Source organism: Nesoenas mayeri (genome assembly GCF_963082525.1).
Source record: "Nesoenas mayeri genome assembly, chromosome: 19".
NCBI classification, from domain to species: Eukaryota; Metazoa; Chordata; class Aves; order Columbiformes; family Columbidae; genus Nesoenas; species Nesoenas mayeri.
Genome location: NC_137568.1, coordinates 9,049,230 through 9,067,397, shown reverse-complemented (window position 1 = coordinate 9,067,397; position 18,168 = coordinate 9,049,230). Strand labels below are relative to the sequence as shown.

Sequence of the window (18,168 nt, the reverse complement as noted above, 5' to 3'; positions counted from 1 at the left end):
GTCTACTGCCTTTGCTCTGCTGTCCATGCCCCCCCTGCTCTCTCTCCCGGGGAGGGATGGATGCATTTCCCAGCCCCAGACTGGAACCTGGGCCCCATCCACATCTCACAGACATGCCGCTCCCTCTACCATCACTTCAGGTTCCTTCAATTTAGGGCTCAGCTACCGAACAGCCGATGATTTTGCTACCTGGATGCCCAAGCATGGACGCTACCACCTGAAAAGCAAACCCCTCGTCAGCACCTCGCAGCGGAGCCATTTTCCCCACCCCGTTTGAGTCTGATCGGTTCACGACTGCCCTTCGCCCCTTGTTTGTATTGTACTTGTGCGGCTTCAAGTCTCATTTCATTGTGTCTCTGTCTGCAAAAGTTATCAAGGGGGGTACCTGAGGGGGTCACTGCAGCCAGAAAAAGGCTGATACAGGTGCAGAAGATCCAGCTGCACCTACTGCAAGCAATCGCTGGTTGAATCTGCCAAGCCAGAGCTTGGTGGAGGATGGAGAAGGTTCCAGTGGTTCTGGAGGGTCTCAGTGCCATGGGGTGAACTGTCATTAAATGAAGCAAGCTGATTAACGAAGGCAGGAGGACTGATGCACGCACAGCTCCAGGTCTTTTCCTTCAAACTGAACATTATCTGGGATACGTATCCCCAGATTAGGTGGGCTGAGCTGTGGCTGCCTGTCCAGCACCAGTGAGGAGCCGCAGTGTCCGCACGACCACCCCACGGACGGGAAAACCCACGTGGGGAGCCACGAGCCTGCCCACGGACCACAGCACGACGGAGGCTCTAGAAACACTAATTAGAACGTGCAACTTAAATGGTAAACAGGGCAGAAAACAATGGGACTGTACTGAAGGGAAATCAGATCAAACAGCGCTAATCAGGTTAGCCCGATAATGAATTTTCTAGACAAAGGAAGCATGATGGATCACATCCACGCAGACTTCAGCAAAGCATTTGATACAGTGCCATGTGGGAAATTACTAAACCAAAAAGATGGGGATTAGCAGAACCGTAGGGCCCGGAAACTGGTGAAAGGCGAAGCAGCGTTGAAAGAAGGATCAGAATGGATGGAGGTCACCAGCAGAGCCCCTCGAGGAGCGGTCAGGAGGCTGATCTTATTAAATATTTTTATTAATGACCTTGGCACAAAAAGTAAGTGTGCTAATGAAATCTGCTGATGACACAAAGCTGGAAAGCAGCAGCAGCACGGAGGAAAGCTGGGACAGCACACAGGAAAAAAATGGGTAACTCTGAAAACGAATGGAGGAAGGTTGAAATTCAACGGGATGGAAGAGGAACAAACCAACGGGTTTTGCTATGAGCTGGAAAGAAAATGAACTCAGGTGGAAAGTGTTCAAGAGTTCAACTCAAACCAGAACTGACTGAGGCACCAACACGGTGTAACTGAAACGCTTCAGCAGCCAGAGAAGCGCTGGAGCCGGTGGGCACGGCACCACAAGACGGCTTCGGGGTGCTGCGGTCGGTTCTCATGCTTAAAGCAGCCAAACGTTTCAGTAGGAAGAAGTGTAAAAACAGGCTTGTCAGAAAACAGAGAAATTTAAGATATTAAAATATAAAGATGCTTGTTCAGCCCCACAAAATAAAAGCTGGGAGGGAACGCTGAGTGATCCCTTAGACACGTACATTTGGGAGAGTAAAATTAAAAAGGGGAAAGAACTATTAAAGAGAGCAGAACAAGGGCTGCACGTGGGCAACATGAAGTATCCCTGACAAGTCGAGGCTGGAAATAAGTTTATGATCATTGCAGCCTCCCAATAGGAGTAATGGGGGGGAAAAAACAAGCTTGTTCCCAGCAATGTCTCTGGAAGGGATGCTGTGACCCAGAAGGCTCTTCTCGTCCCTTCCCGCTGAACAGACCGAGCTGACACCCCCAGCAGACACTGTGCTCCTCACCTGGAAACAAAGGCTGAAGGCAACTGCAAAACACCTTAAAAAACAGTTTATGACTGTTTAGGTCCATCTTCTTTCATCAGCTGAATCCATTTCAACATCTCAGCACAAACAATTTTAAGCTAAATATTGTAGCTGTGAGCATGTGTGAGGAGGAGGAGGAGGAAGGAGATGCCTCGAGGTGGCCAGAGGGCACAAAGGGGAGCGGGACTGGGCTGCTGGGGACACGCCACCAGCAAAGGCAGCGTCTGGGCAGCACGACTGACCTTGTTTCAGCGTATCTGCTGAATCAGAAAGCGCTTCACACCGCCAGACATCCCGTGAGCTCCTCGCTGCTCCTCGGGGGCTTGGGGCTAATGGGGCCGCGGAAAGTGTTTCATGTTATGGGGAAACAAGATGGCCTGACAACAAATGAACCAGAACTCAGCTTAGCAACATGTCAAAATCACTGGACCAGTTCATTTAAAAATTGTTCTATTAACATAATTAACGAAGCCGCATTTCCCGCTATGTCCCTGAGCTAATCTGCTTTGAGGCTTCTCTGGTGTCTAATGAGAACTGAGCTCACACGCTTCCCCTCCTCCATGGGGCCCTTAATTGGGTGTCTCTAACAAGGACAGATGCCCAAGTAACCTTGTAGTAACTTATCTTTGCGATCTCTATTTACAGCTAATTTCAGCCCCAGGTAGCCAGAGGGTTCAGGGGTCGGAGGGGGAAGGTGTGAGGGGCTGCAACCAACAGATCCATCGTTCTCCTGCTAGAGTTTCTTTTCAAATCTTCCTCGCAGGGGTAACAGCTCCAAACAAACTTCTCAACATGTAATTGGTTCAACTGGAAGAAACTGAAGGAGGGAAAAAAAGAATAATAAAAAAATGAGGAAAACAGATAACTTGCCAGGGCAAGAAAGCTCATCCCGTATAGCGGGGACAGGTGAGCGGGAGCCAGCGCAGTGGTCGGAGCAGCGCTGGGGAGGAACATCGCTGTAACCTTCCCGAGGGTCGGATTGCAGGAAAGGTTGATTTAATGGCACAATACACCAGCTTCTCCGCTCCACTGAGACAAGAAAACGGATGGGAACATGCTCATCTAAACACACAGCGTACGTCAGAGGAACAAACCTGAGCAACTGCCATCCATAATTTATAAAACAAATTAAATCCATGGCAAAAATCACCATAACTTAGAGCAGAGCGATCGCAGAATCTGGCAGGGAAAGGCCCCCAGCCTGAATGAATCATTATTTTTTAGAGGAAACCTTATATAATCCAAGCTACTCTGTTTTAAAACTAATGAAACCTTCTGAAAACTCCAGTTCACGAGATTCACAGCTCTGGGTTTAATTCAGGTATTTTGGTGATTTGCTAAGATAAAAAACCTACCTGGTTCTAACTGTAAACCCGACCTTAGACTTACAAGGCGGCAGTTTACACCCTGGCTTCAGCATCTCCAAAACCGCCATCGGAATGCAAAGGGATGATGAGCATTTACCTGGGGCCGGAGGAAGGCGATTAGATTGCGATGCCATCTTGTGGAACAGGAGAAAACGAAAGACAAGAATCAAACTGCTCACACTGCAATTGCGTATTATGTTATGGGACACGGGTACCGGCCCAGCGGGGTATATTCGGTGGGTGCTCCTCACTTTGCTCATTTATCTGAACGCTCAGAGGGAGGTTGGCAGTGATAACGTGCTCTGCTGTCCCTGCGCTGCCTAGCAGGAGATTGACACGTTTGTCAGGAATATGAGTTTGCTCTTTTTGGCTTGTTTTCAGCCTTCACCATGACAAAGTGACGGTTTCCTGCGGTGCTGCCCCCGGCAAGCAGGGCAAGGGCAGAGCCCCCAGCGGTGAGCGGGCAGGATTGGGGTGCAGCGATGCCCGTGTCCCTCCCTTCAGGAGAACATTCCCACCTCGGCTCGGCTCCGCACACACCCGATCCAGCTCCAGCTGTGTCCCGTGGGACCAACACCCCTGCGTCTTGGTCAGGTAGAAACACTTCAGGATGCTCTTATCACAACCTGGTGTAGCCATCCTGTCTTTAGGTCAAAAAATATATATAATCTACAAAACTCAAGGATGGGGGGAAAGTTACAAAAAACCACCAGAGCGGTAAGTCAAGATGTAGTTTTATCTTCTGTGTGATGAGGCCATCTGCAACCCATGGGGGAGAAAAACCACGGGCTCTCCGCAGCCTCCTCGCTAGTTCGAAATGCTTGAGCCTGATGGTGCACAGAAACAAACCCAACGTTTTTGGAAAATTGGGATTTTTTTTTTCCAGTTGGCATGGGAACAGATGGGACGACAGTTTGGCCACCTCTACCCAGGAAAACCCAAAATACTGAAGGAATCCTGAGTATTGTATCATTAAGGTATTGTGGTATTTGACATATCATCAGGTTGTTGCAGCTCAAGGGTTTGTCTGGGGCAAATATGTTGCCCCCTCAGCATCTGGACCTTAATTATACTTTCATTCCTTTGCTTATTTTTAAATGTAGTTCTTAAGAGGCCATTCTGAGGGTTAAAGTTTCTAACAAAAAAGTCGGTGAAAAAAGGTTAACGAACGTTACCCTGCACAAAACCAAACCCTGAAGGGACGCAAACTGAGACAAACACACCCAGAAGAACCTGCGGTTAAACTGAAGTCAGCACTGTGCACACAGGCGTTTCTGTCGCAAATTTCATAAAAGCAGCCTAACATTCAATTAATGATTTGCGTGTGCATTTTGGTGAAAGCCCAATGCAAATTTCTGACATCTAAGAAATATATAGGTCCTAATATCCCTCCTACGCACCCAGCGTACGCTGAGGAGATAGAAAACAATGCCAAGCAGCGTGCAAACATTTGCCTGCAGACGACTGAGGATTTTCAACAATAACTTAATAAATGCAGCAGATTTGAGCATATCCTGTGATTATTCTTCTGCTGCACTGCCAGGAGTTCCCAGTGACACCAGTTCGGGGCTGCCCGCGGCCACCAAGGGAGCTGGGCTGAGCGGGGCAGGACTGTCAACAGCTCCGGAGCCGGCAAGAGAAACGGCACCGAAAACAAGCTGCAAATGAAACAACTCACCAGAAACAACCTGAAGGTTCCCGCCAGGCCTGTGCATGGCCGGAGGTGCAGCCGCCGCCGCACGAACCGCGCTGGAAACGCCCACCAGAGCCCGAAACGATGTTTGCATGAGAGAAAGACGTTGAAATATTGATTAAAGTTGGATTTCATCAGCAAGACTTTGATTCTATTATTATACTGGCTGCTAACAAAGACACACCCATTAATGCGCTGCATTCTTGCTCGTTAAAGGGTGATTATTCCACTGTTCGCGCCAGGCTGCTCCGCTTGAAGCCCCAGCCAGTGGCTCCAGGATGGGCAGCATCAGAAAAATAAGAAGACATTATGATTCCAAAAATGAGGCAAAACCAGGGAAACAGGCACACGCTGGAACAGGCTGGGAGGGAAGGGAAGGGACGGGAGCGAGGGGAACCCTGAGCATTTCGCCTCCATTTCAATCCAAACCACAGCACTGAAAACGAGGAGTTACTACAGATTTTATCAATTTAAATGAAATGTTGGAGGGGAGGGGAAAAAACAAAAGCACTTCTAAAAAATCACCTAGCAGGTGCCAGTTTTCCCACTGCTTGGCTTTGTTCAAGGAATAACTGGAGGGTTTTTCTGGTCTTAATATACGAGTTAACTTGCAGCTCCAAGGATAAGGGTGGAAAAGGGATGGGAAGAATGCCATTAAAGCCTGTGTCTTCCAGCACTATTGTTCCAAAACTCGGGCTTAGGCGGAGTAGAGGTGCGATGGGAGGCAATGCCATGTTTACATATGCCCAGATTGTTATGCAAACCCAGCCGGGCCCTGGCGCGGAGGGAACGGCAGCAGGGGCAGCGCTTCTCACCACCCGCACAGAAATGTTCCTCAGTGTGCAAAGGGTGAGAGAGGTCACCCCAGGAATCCGCCCGGGATCCTCCCGGCCTTCGCCTCCATCCTCCTCCTCCTCCTCGCACATTCCCCAGCACCGGCTTCAGAGTTAAAGGCACAGGAGCATCATCCAGCAACATCATCTGGGGGCTGCGTTCACACTGAGAACCCACACCGGGGCAGCTGTGCCGTGTGAGGTGGGATTCACTGCCCTGCACAGGCATTTCGCATCGTGCTCCGCTGTATTTGTGCAGAAAACGCAACCACAGAATTAAGAGGAGACTCCAAAGGCACACCAGGGTATTCAGCACCATTCGAGTGCAATTATTTTCAGATTAAAACCAGCTTGCGTCAACATTGAAGATCTCAAATCAAAAAGTCGGTCGTGAACTCTGCAGTCATACCTTTAATTCTACCCGTAGTTGGTACGAGAGCAATCGGAGACAAACGTCTCCGGCGAGTCAACTTTAACCTCCAAAAGAAGCCACAGATTTACATCAACCAAGCTTTCAAAAAGGTATCACTGCTGGAGAACTAAATAAACCCCTGACATATATTGTCAGTGCTTGAAAAATATCTCGTTGCCAGTTTAAGCTCAGTCGCTTTTGCTGCTATATCATCAATGATCAGAGTAAAAGCTCCTGCCAGCCAGAAACAGGTACGTGACCAAGTCAGCTCTCCACTTTCTCTTTATTAAACTACATAAGGCAAATTTCAATAACTTCTGACTACAAGTCAAATTTCTACAGAGCATGAATTATTCTTGTTAGCATCTTGAGTCTTGAGTCTATGGCAAAAATGAACCACGGACACCAGAACCAGACACGCTGCCTCCACAAGTGTCTCATCCCCACCAGCTTGCCAGGGGCTTCACCCCCACTCACTCATCCCTCCAACACAAGGTCATTTTCTGCCATCACCCGCAGCATCCTTCCACAGCCATAGGATCACAGGATCATTTTGGTTGGAAAAGACCCTCCAGATCAAGTCCAACCATAACCCACCCCTGGCACTGCGCCATGTCCTGAGAACCTCATCTCCATCTGTCCAGCCCTCCGGGGATGGTGACTCCAGCACAGCCCTGGGCAGCCTGTTCCAATGCCCCACAGCCCTTTGGGGAAGAAATTGTTCCCCAGATCCAACCTCAACCTCCCCTGGCGCAATTTGAGGCCGTTTCCTCTGCTCCTGGCGCTTGTTCCTGGGGAGCAGAGCCCGACCCCCTGGCTCCAAGCTCCTTTCAGGCAGTTCAGAGATCAGAAGGTCTCCCCTCAGCTCCTGTTCTCCAGCTGAACCCCCCAGGTCCCTCAGCCGCTCCCATGACACTTGTGCTCCAGCCCCTCACCAGCTCCGTTCCCTTCTCTCAACTCGCTCCAGCACCTCAAGCCCTTTCTTGTCGTGAGGGGCCCAGAACTGCCCCCAGCATTTGTGGTTTGGCCTCCCCAGGTCCCAGCACAGGGACGGTCACTGCCCTGGGCCTGCTGGCCACACCAGTGCTGGTACAGGGAGGGACAATCACCCCCCAGCTCTTCACCCTATAGAGGAAACCTGCATTCACTCACTCCAGGTGTATAACTCTCCCTGGCTGTACAGGAAGGGATGTTACCATCTTGTACGTAGCTTGAGGAGCCACCAGCTCTGAACGCCACCCGGCTGAGAGCACATTCCACGGGACTCCACCAGAAGTGCCCTGTGGCAGCACCCCCGCTGTCACCGGGCGGTCAGAGCTGGTAGCTAGCGAGGCTTTTTAAACCTAATTAACACATACCACTTAATTTCATACAGTCCTGCAATTTCCAACCAGAATATTGTGCAAGGCTGGAGTCGAATAGCTTAAGGAAATTAACTGTACCAACACGCAGCACGCACAGCGAGTCAGACCTGCGACATCGGCTGAAGAAGTTTGGAGAGGTTGGGTTTTTCTAACTTTTCAAAGAAGCTGTCCCAGGGGGGAGTGCTTCATTGTTTAATGACAGGGCAGGGTTTGTGCTCAAGCCATTTCCTACCACAGGACGTGGATTTCTTCTCCACCATCTTCACATGCCGCGTCTGGTTGCGGAGCTTGTCGTCCGTGTTCTCAACCAGGTTTGTGAGGTCGTCGATGATCTCTGGGGAAAGAGAAACACGAGCATTAATCTCCGAGCCCCACGGCATTGCTGCTCAACAAGCACGCGCCTGCTGGAGGCTCCACAATGGGAACCAGCTGCATCCTTCTGTCTTCCAGTATGACAGACCGGGGACCCACACGCACCGAAAACGTCCAAATCTGGGGGAAAACTGCACAAGAGACTTCGACTTATGATTGATTCAGTGAGCTCCTCCACTGAAAGAGCGGAGGGAAAAATACAGAAAGAGCAGGATCAGTCTAGGTAGCCACAGAGAATGAGATGACGGCAGCCACAAAACATGAGCTAAAGTAAGAGAATTAGTGCATATGCTACAGGAAATCTGAAATTTCACTTCCTGGAACAGAGCATCTCAACCTCTGGTCATTACACGGTCGTTAAAACACATTCAGAATCACCATCTCCTAAAGGCTTTTGAGCGCATTCCGTGCGGTCCCAAGCGAGCGACTGCAGTGGACACAACTCCCGCCCGGTTCAGTTCGGGCTGCACGGCTGGCAGTTCTGCTTGCAGCACAAATGAAGCTCCGTGAAAACCAAAGTGCGTACAATTTCTTCTACGTGTATTTTTAATAGAGGGGAAGGAACATTTCAAGCCAGACCACCCCCAATCAGAGCTGCTGCCAGAGAAGAATAACCCCAGGGCTAAGAAAGCCCTAAGAGCACCAATGATCCTACAGCAGCTCCCATGGACCAGCTCTTCTGACAGGTGACCCACCTGCAAGTCCCCTCGTCCTGGCAACCACATTCATGCTGAAAGATTTCCTATCCGCTCCCATTTGCTTGGCTACGCACTGAGCAGGTTCAAAAGGAAAACAGACACTTGAGAAAGGCGAAGGCCGGCGGCTCCCGCTGCGCGGCGGCAGAAGGAGGAGCAGGAGCGGGCTGGCGCTGGAGGGGACCGCTGACCTTCCAGAGGACGTCTCTGTAACCCTGCACTGCCAGCCACACTGACACCGCTCACACAAGCCGAGCCAAGGTCCGTCTGCGGTGAAGCAGCATCTTGCAGCACAAGATAAAACCTACTGCACACCCTTGTAGGAAAATCTCAGCAATTTAAACCCTGAGGAAATTTAAAGAGCTGAAGTGGCAGAAGTTTGAAGGTTGGAGACAAGCTTGGGCAGGGCCTCCTGTACCAGCACGGGCTTGTGTGTGAAAACTGGTGTCACAAGCCTTGCTGGTCCCCACGCGTGTCCCTTTGCGGGGGTGACAGCATCAGCCAGGTCACCGAATGCACCAGGCGGGAGAGCGGAGCGCTGCGACACGAAGGCAAAGGGTGTGTGGGCATCGCCATCTCTCCTCACCTCATCCCGAGATGATGCAGCAGCGACACAAAAACCTGTCTCTACAAATCTGGATACTTCTCCAGGTGATCAAGGCTATAAAATTCAGGCCGGAGCCCTCAAAAGGGCAGGATTTCTTCAGAAGCCTGGGATATATCACACAGCAAAAGTAACAGTGGGCTTTACAGATTTGAGATCAAGACGTGTACACCTTAAATAGGGACAATGTATTGGAAGGGCATAATTTTGTGGACAGAAGCCAGTCTGCTCCTGCCCTTGCTCCTCTGGCTCCGGGAGCTGCGCTGGAGCGGGCACGGGCAGCAACAGGAATGGGGCTGAACTCCAGACAGGGGCTTTACAAGCAAAATACTCAATGAGGGAACAGTGAAGCAAACAGAGCCCAGAAAAAACGTAGGTGGATATATTTGGAAATACTTGACTTGTTGCTTTTGTTAAATAACCCACAGCGGCAGGTTTTGATCTCGGGCAATGAGTGTTCTGGAGCAACGCGGAGCAGCCGGGCTGAAGAGGCGGAGCGGCTGGAAACAGCAGCCGCTGTGGCTCCAGCATCGATCCTGGCTCCCGCTCCTGGGGACAGCCCCAGCAACGCCAGGAGCGCTTCCTGCTGCTTGCTCTCTTACAAAAAACAAACACCAAACAAATGTTGGGTTTGTTTGCTATTTTGCATTAGACTTAAAACATATTTTTGCCCACAAAAACAAATACAAAAATAATTGAATCAGGTCTCAACTTGTCACTGCATCAGCTATCGCAGCCAGAAAATTAAGGCTTCTAAGCTGCAGCTGAACCAAAAGCATTGAAAAAAAAAATGCTCATAAAATTGCTCCATTGGTCACAGTGAGTGGAAGTGCTACAAATGGCACAGGAACCTTTAAGGAATCAAAAATCCATCTTATGCTGAGGGTGGTGAGAGCCTGTCCCAGGTACCCAGAGAGGTGGTGGATGAACCATCCCTGGAGACATCCCAGGCCAGGCTGGATGGGGCTCTGAGCAACCTGAGCTGGTGAAGATGCTCATGGCAGGGGGGGCACTAGGGGAGCTGGGAAGGGCCCTCCAACCCAAATAAAACAACCCATTATTTGTTTCTCCAACCCAAACCATCTGTGATTCTGTGATCCAGATTATTCAGAGATGTGAATTAATCAAATGATACATTAAATGTAGAGAAAAAATATCTTTATAACATCTCTGAAATAAATATTTGCATTATAAGTCAGAGTAGCATCACATTTTGCTGCTGTCGCTTTTTGGGGTCCATCCATGTGCTCGTGTGTGTTCAGGACTCTGCTAAAAGTGACTATCAGAACGGAAAAACCCTCCCTAAAATTGCAGTGGAACAACCACCTGGTAGCAGCAGGGGGTAATTATACACATCTTTTAAATCACATCTGCTAATAGCCAGAAAAGTCAAGATTTATGCGAAGGACACCAACAGAAGACAGACGAGAAAAAATTGAGCAGGAGAAATATGTAATCCTAGGAATTCCTCAGAAGAAAAGCTCATTCTTCATATCCTTTTTCCTTTGAAGATTTTACCATTACAATGAAAATCAGAAACATCCTGTTTGAATTCCTAAAAACACCGATCCGTTCCCTCCAAACCTGGTTCTGCTTCTCTCCAGCCACGGCGCGGATAATTCCAGATCCCCTCTGGAGACGGGAATCCCACCCGTGGAAGCCGTAAGTCACTCTGCGGACGGGCCGTACATCACGGGCCGGGCAAGCAAACCCTGCGCTGAACCCCCGCCAGCTGCTGGGGCTGCGTCCAAACGGGTCCTTTTGCTGTTCTCCCCCGTTCCCCCTTGAAAGCGCCGCCAGCTCCGGCACGGTCTGCCCGCAGCCCCGGCGGTGGCACAGCCTGCAGCTCCTCCATCACGTCCCCCCGCTGCCTTTCCCACCTGCCCAGCGCCTCCGCTGATGTTTCTAACCACCCCGCGGGTCCGAAATGGGGCTTCTCTGGCAGCCCCAGCCTCTGTGGCAACTCAGCCATCAAGTCTTTCTACAGCTGGTCCAAAGTTTTCCAAGGGAACGGTTTCTGCTGGAAAACCATTTGACAGATGATAAAACCAGCACATCCCAGAGCGCTCTGCACGCCCGGCCCTCCCGTGCTTTACCTCCGTGGTGATGCTCTTTATGCTGAAACACAGCCCCGAGCAGCATGAAGTGAATAACCAGTGTTCAGCTTGCAAATTAAATGCTCAATTTTAGCAACAAAATGAGAAGCCCATACGTTTCCAGAGAGCAAAAGCCCCTTTTCCAGCCCGTTCAGCCAGCACATCTTTCCTCCCTTTCTGCCCCCGGTGCCAATCCCCAGCAACGCTGAGCAGCGGAGCCATCGGCTGCTGGGCCATGAGATCATTCTACAGACACAAAATTGATATTGCATCTTCCTCTGCAGGGACTAAACAGCAGCAACTATGCCAGAGTTACGGCACATCCATCAGCACTGCACGTTTAACCAAAAAAAGCATAACTTAGGAGATGAGAAGTCACAACATGAAGCACAGCCCTCAGATGTGGAAGAAATCATCCTCGCCAGCGGCTCTGGCTGCTGCTGCTCCCTCCACCAACCAAGCACCGAACCCGGGAGTATCCCTGCAGCTTCTCCCGTTAGGGATCTCGGGAGAAAGGAACACACGAAGAAGGAGCCAGAGGCGGCCGGTGGCGGAGCAGGAGGGATGGGTCCTTGAGGGAACGCTATGGTTTATTTTGCAAGAAACCATGGGGGTTTCTTCCTACTCTTCCTCCACTCAAGAGCAGGAAAATGATCTGGTTGCCTTCCTGTCCAACGGGTCTCCCTGTTCCCTGCCTTACGCAGGTGCACCAGCCTTCTCAAAGCATGGAATCTTTTATTTAACCATTCTCCTTAACCCGCAGAGCCCCTATGAAGGGTGAACGTCTCTCCCCATGATGTAGAACAGGCCAGAGCTCTGCTTTTATACATGACTCTACACTAATTGATTCTTTTGTTTTATTTAAAACACATAAAAAGCCCCATTTGGTTTTGGCAATTGCACCTTTGAGTCACGCTCATTTTGTCTGTGGAGCAAGAAACCCAAAAGTCTAGTGAAAACGGCCACAAGAAATACAGCACAGACAGAGAGAAACAAACCTGGGGTTTAGCTGTAATTCAGGAGAATGGTGTTGCTGACCAGACATTTCCTTGGAGATGTTTGGATTTTCCATGGATTTAAATTTACAGATCACTCAATAGTATTTATCATCTCCATGTTATACCCCTCTGTGAGTCATGGAAGACTGGAGTCGGCCTTAAGAAAAACTTATAGAGAACTAAAATCCATAACATTTTATGCTATGTAAAAGTACAATAAGGCTGGAATTCAGTGGAGAAGCCAGCAGGCTTTCCCTCCCTCCTTCAGGTCTCTGGTGCCTCAGGAGAAGAACTAGATACCAAAGAAATGAATCATATATCGAATGCCAACCTCTATACGTCCAAACCCCACAATTACATTTTAACAAGAAAGCAGGCATTGTTCAAAATGCCAGTGGTATGAAATGAAGATTGCAACTAATGTAAGTACATCAGAAACCTAAAGAACCTCAGCGTGATGTGCCAGCTGCAATGTCAAGGCAGAGTGAAAAGAGAAAAACACAGTAAAAGCCACAAAGCCAAGAATCACAACTTGTCTCGGTCGCCGCTGGTGGGCAGCTCCCCATGCCTTCTCCTCGCTGCTCAACCCACGGTGACACCCCAAATCCCACTGGTGTTCACGCTGCTCCAAGCTCGGGACACCACGACACCAACGCTTTCTGCTGTGATGAGTTCTGCACGTCAAAGACCAAGATTTCTTTCCCCAACCCGACCTTCCCAAATTTAACTGGTGATATTTAATCTCTTTGTTGACAGAACTTCATGTAAGTATTTAAATAAATAAATAAAATGCTAACTTCTCCAAGGGAGCAAACCAACTTGCTCCTCTGTGTTTCAGCCGGCTCACTCTTTAACTCTTCTGATTTATGGGAGCTCGATGGTTCTTGGAGACAGTCAGGTTCAGAAGCCCTTCTCTGGCCTCCTGCTGGGAACGTGCTTTACGATGTGCCGCGTGTCCGGAGCAGCCCCAGCGCCACAGGAGCCCAGAGGGATCTCCTCTCCCGCTGCTGCGGTCCAGGCAGCGCAGAGATGCCGCTCACTCTTCCCTGCTCCAGGTGAAGAGGAGGGAACTGGGCTGTGGGATGGACAGGCCAAGCAGAGCAGGCAGGACGGCTCTTCTGCCCCCGTGCAGATGTGACCAGCTCCAGCCGCCCCTCTGTGCTCAGGTTATTACAGCCTGAGTCACCCGATGCATCAGCTGTGGCAGCAGAACCTTCTCCTTCACCCAACACAGCCCGCGGGCTCCAGGCCAGGCCAGCTCTCTGCCCCAAGAGATCCTCGCAGAAGGTCTCCTTCAAGATCAGGATTACACCCAAGTTCCTGACAACAGTGAAAAACACACAGACTGGAAAGAACAAACTGCTCCGGAGTGCTGTGCCCTCCGCCTGGCCTGGGGAAGGGAAGAGCAGCCCAAGTGCCCGGCTCAGATGGCCAAGGACCAGCCCGCGCCTCCACCGTAACCTTTTCCCATCGCATCACCAAACCTTCAGCATCTTCAAGGCTGACACTTGCTGGAACAAGAGGGAGTTATTTGTTCTGCTCCAGAAAACCTCGCCACCTGCTCCAAGGACTAAGAGGACACGTCCAGGATTGCTGTTTCCACCACACACCTTTCACATCGCAGCTGAGCGGCCTCACTCATCCATCCCCAAATACGTAAGAATATATCTGGGTCAAACTTGGATACTCTCGAGCAACACGGAACACTTCATCCTCTCAATAGCAGGTCCAGAAGCAGCCAACAGGCGTTTGAAATACATGGTAGTGACAGAGAACCATCCCAGGCTGAGGTTCTGATAGTGGGGTGGCTACAGTGGTAGGTTCTGAGAGAAGTTGCTAGAAGCTTCACCCATATCTGACAGAGCCAATGTCAGTGGGCTCCAAGATGGACCCACCGCTGGCCAAGGCCAAGCCCATCAGCAATGGTGGCAGCACCTCTGGGATAACGTAGTTAAGAAGAGGGGAAAAAATGGCACAACTGCAGCCAAAGAGGAGTGAGGATGTGAGAGAAACAGCCCTGCAGACACAAAGGCCAGTGAAGAAGGGGAGGAGGTGCTCCAGGCACCAGAGCAGAGGTTCCTCAGCAGCCTGTGGTGTAGATCATGGTGAGGCCAGCTGTCCCCTGCTGCCATGGAGGTCCATGGGGGAGCAGATATCCACCTGCAGCCCATGGAGGTCCACGGGGGAGCGGAGATCCACCTGCAGCCCATGGAGGTCCACGGGGGAGCGGAGATCCACCTGCAGCCCATGGAGGTCCATGGGGGAGCGGAGATCCACCTGCAGCCCATGGAGGTTCATGGGGGAGCGGAGATCCACCTGCAGCCCATGGAAGTCCATGGGGGAGTGGAGATCCACCTGCAGCCCGTGGAAGGGACCCAGGCTGGAGCAGTTCATGAAGAACTGCATCCCATGGGAAGGACTGATGTTAGAGAAGTTCACGGAGAACTGTCTCCTGTGGAAGGGACCTGGAGCAGGGAGGAGTGCGAGGAGTCGTCCCCCAAGGAGGAAGGAGCAGCAGAGACAACGTGTGATGAACCACAACCCCCATTCCCCGTCCCCCTGTATTGCTGGCAGGGAGGAGGGAGAGAAACTGGGAGTGAAGCTGAGCCTGGGAAGAAGGGAGGGATGGGGGGGAGCTGTCTCAAGATTTGGTTCTTTCTTGTTTTGTTTTTCTCATTATTCTACTCTGATTTGATTGGTAATAAATCAAACTAATTTCCCCAAGTCAAGCCTGTTTTGCCTGTGACATTAATTGCTGAGGAGATGATCTCAATGTGAGGAGATGATCGTGACCTCTGAGCCTTTCGCTATGTTTTCTGCCCCGTTTCTGTCCGGCTGCGGAGGGAGCGATGGAGCAGTGCTGGTGTCCAGCCCAGCACCCAGCACACCGGATCATCCACAGCTACGGAGAAAACAAACAGCGGTATCCATTCCAGCAAACACAGTTATTAGCTGGAGCTGTTATTTTAAAAGCACACACTGAGAAGTTTTCCCTTTTTCCAGCTGCTTATTTTGTTTTATTCAAACAAAATCCATGGACATTAATTCGAGCTGTACTTAATTGAATAATTTCTCTAGGGAATAGTTTGGAGAGAGGTTTAAAGCAGCCTGTTTCCAAGAGCCATTACTAATTGGCATATACCCCAGTAGCAGTGTGCCAACCAAAATAGTACGTTTTAATGTTACTGGAACTACTCTCAGGCCAGATGTGTTGAGAACTCGCAGTGATATAAGGCAGGCAATAACCATATTCACATGATATAGTATTTTGAGTATCCTTCTCCAGTTATCTGGGAGGAGATAATCGTCTCCTTCACTAGAATACTGGAGAGTGAAACCAGGTCATCTGTTCCTCCCAACAAGTGACCTTTCCTTTTATTTCCCATGTCCAAAGCAGACCAGCACAGTACCTAGTTATCAAATGGATATTAATATTTAAAAATTCAACAAACCCTCTTGTAAGAATGAAAAGAGGTGACTCGGACACGGCCCCGAGCCGCAGCGCCGCCTCTCGGGCAGCTCTGAGCTCCGCTCAAATCCCAGTGCTCCAGCAACACAAACCCAGAGCATTTTTAGGCCAGACTATCGAAACTTCCACCAAAGTCTTCAAGCTATAGGGACAATGCCATTAAACTACTTTCTACAGACTTGAGAGGAAGCAAGGAAATACTGCCAGTAATAGAATAACAATAAATTCCCCATCTCTAGGGCAGGCTGGGGCACCGGGAGACTGGAAACCCACCTATATTTGTGTAACAAACCCCCGCTGATCAAACCACTCTTCCTGTTCTGTTTGTCTTCTGTAAACTCGTAACAGAAAAAGAAAGCACAAAAGCTAATTCAGGCTCCATATGTGTTTGGTTTCCTTTTATCCGAGTGTCCAAGCAGGATTTACACAACGCTGCCGTCAGAAATTCTTCATGATATCCACCCTACTTTCTTTCGGTAGCTCTAATTTTTCCCAAGTTCGTACACCACTGCAATACCTTTCCATAGACAGCAACGGCTTTAATTACAAACACACATCAGTTGCTGTAATTATACTAAGGCAGAAGGTATAGCGATTCCACATAAAACACCACTTGGCTACTAAACACCGTTTTTTAGCCGAAGTTTTGGGTCCTTTTCTCAAAAAACCACAAACAAACACAAAGCCCAAACACCAACAATCCCCAACACCTTACGTTATGCTCCGTGCAGCTCGTCACTTTAAGATCTACTTGACAATTACTACTTCTACACTTAAACTGTGCACCCGTGGCAGTAACATCATGTAGCCCCTGTGGGTACCAAAAACCAGGCCTTAGACCCACTGAAAAAACAGAAAATGAAATACTGAGACAGAACATCTCGCCTACCTGGGTCACAGGCACCTCAGCCCAAACACGCACCTTCCTTCTATGGGATGGAAATAAATTCGCATCCATTATCACAACCCGGCTGGAGAGAATAACGTAACTGTAGTTCATGCATCTGTGGGAGGATGCAAAAAGCCAGCACGTTGCTTACTAAGGGTTTACTCACAAGAGGTGCTCCCCATAAACCCCCCTGGCTTGCACGCCACCCGTCAGCCCCACCAGACATCAGGGCTGGGACGTCTCTGCGACCAAGCAGGACCAGAACGGGACTGGGAATGTCCCTGTGATGGAGCGGGGTTGGGACGGGGCTGGAATGTCTCTAGGATGGGGCTGGAAACGTCCCTGTGATGGAGCAGGGCTGGGATGGGGCTCGGATGTCCCTGGGACATCCCTGGGATAGAGCAGGACCAGGACAGGACTGGGAATGTCCCCATGATGGAGAGGGGCCAGAACAGGGCTGGAACATCCCTGTGATGGAGCGGGGCTGGGATGTCCCTGTGACCGAGTGGGACCAGGATGGGACTGGGAATGCCTCTGTGACCAAGCAGGACCAGGACGGGGCTGGAACATCCCTGGGATGGAACAAGGCTAGGATGGGACTGGGAACGTCCCTGTGACGGAGCGGGGTTGGGACGGGGCTGGGAATGTCCCTGTGACGGAGCCGGGTTGGGACGGAGCTGGGAACGTCCCTGGGATGGTGCTGGGAACGTCCCTGTGATGGAGCAGGGCTGGGATGGGGCTGGAACAGGGCTGGAATGTCCCTGTGACCAAGCGGGACCACGACAAGGCTGGAACATCCCTGGGATGGAGCAAGGCTGGGACGGGGCTGGGAACGTCCCTGTGATGGAGCGGGGTTGGGACGGGGCTGGGAACGTCCCTGTGATGGAGCGGGGTTGGGACAGGGCTGGGAACGTCCCTGTGGCGGAGCAGGGCTGGGATGGCCACGGCTTCCCGCTGCTGGATAACCCTGCGAGACCTCCTTCCCGGACAAAGGCCCCGGCACTTGGGAGTCCCAGCACAAGTTTCCCAAGCACCTTTGAAAGAAAAAACAAAACCAGCTCATTTCTCAAAACCTGCCCAGGACACAGCCCCAGCTCCGAGGCGACTGAGAGTGACGGTTATAAATGGGTAATGTCATTCTGTCCCGGGGAGAAAAATCACCAAATTGTTCGGCTTTGCTGGGAGCGAGGCTGAGCAGAATCGGCCCGTTCCGCTGCGAGCGCCTTCAAAGAAAGAAACGCTGACATTCCTGAGATGTCTAGCAGGCTGCGCGGGATGTATAAGCTCATTCCTACTCAAATTAAAGAAAATGCAATCCAAAAAAGCAGGATTGAACTATTCCCGAAGTGTTAACTGTAACACTATTTCCAACCCCCTGGAACATCCCACATTTTTCACATTAAGAAGTTTAAAAGTTAGTGAAACACTTCATTGCTGC

General features: G+C 50.4%; 1 protein-coding gene across 1 annotated transcript in view; it reads right to left on the bottom strand.

Moving 5' to 3' along the window:
* STX8 (syntaxin 8) overlaps window positions 1-18,168 on the bottom strand; it is a 97,935-nt gene that overhangs the window by 30,519 nt on the left and 49,248 nt on the right. The window contains exon 7 of the mRNA XM_080356486.1: window positions 7,840-7,941. Within this exon, the coding sequence (XP_080212612.1) occupies window positions 7,840-7,941 (102 nt within the window). The remainder of the gene's footprint in view (window positions 1-7,839; window positions 7,942-18,168) is intronic.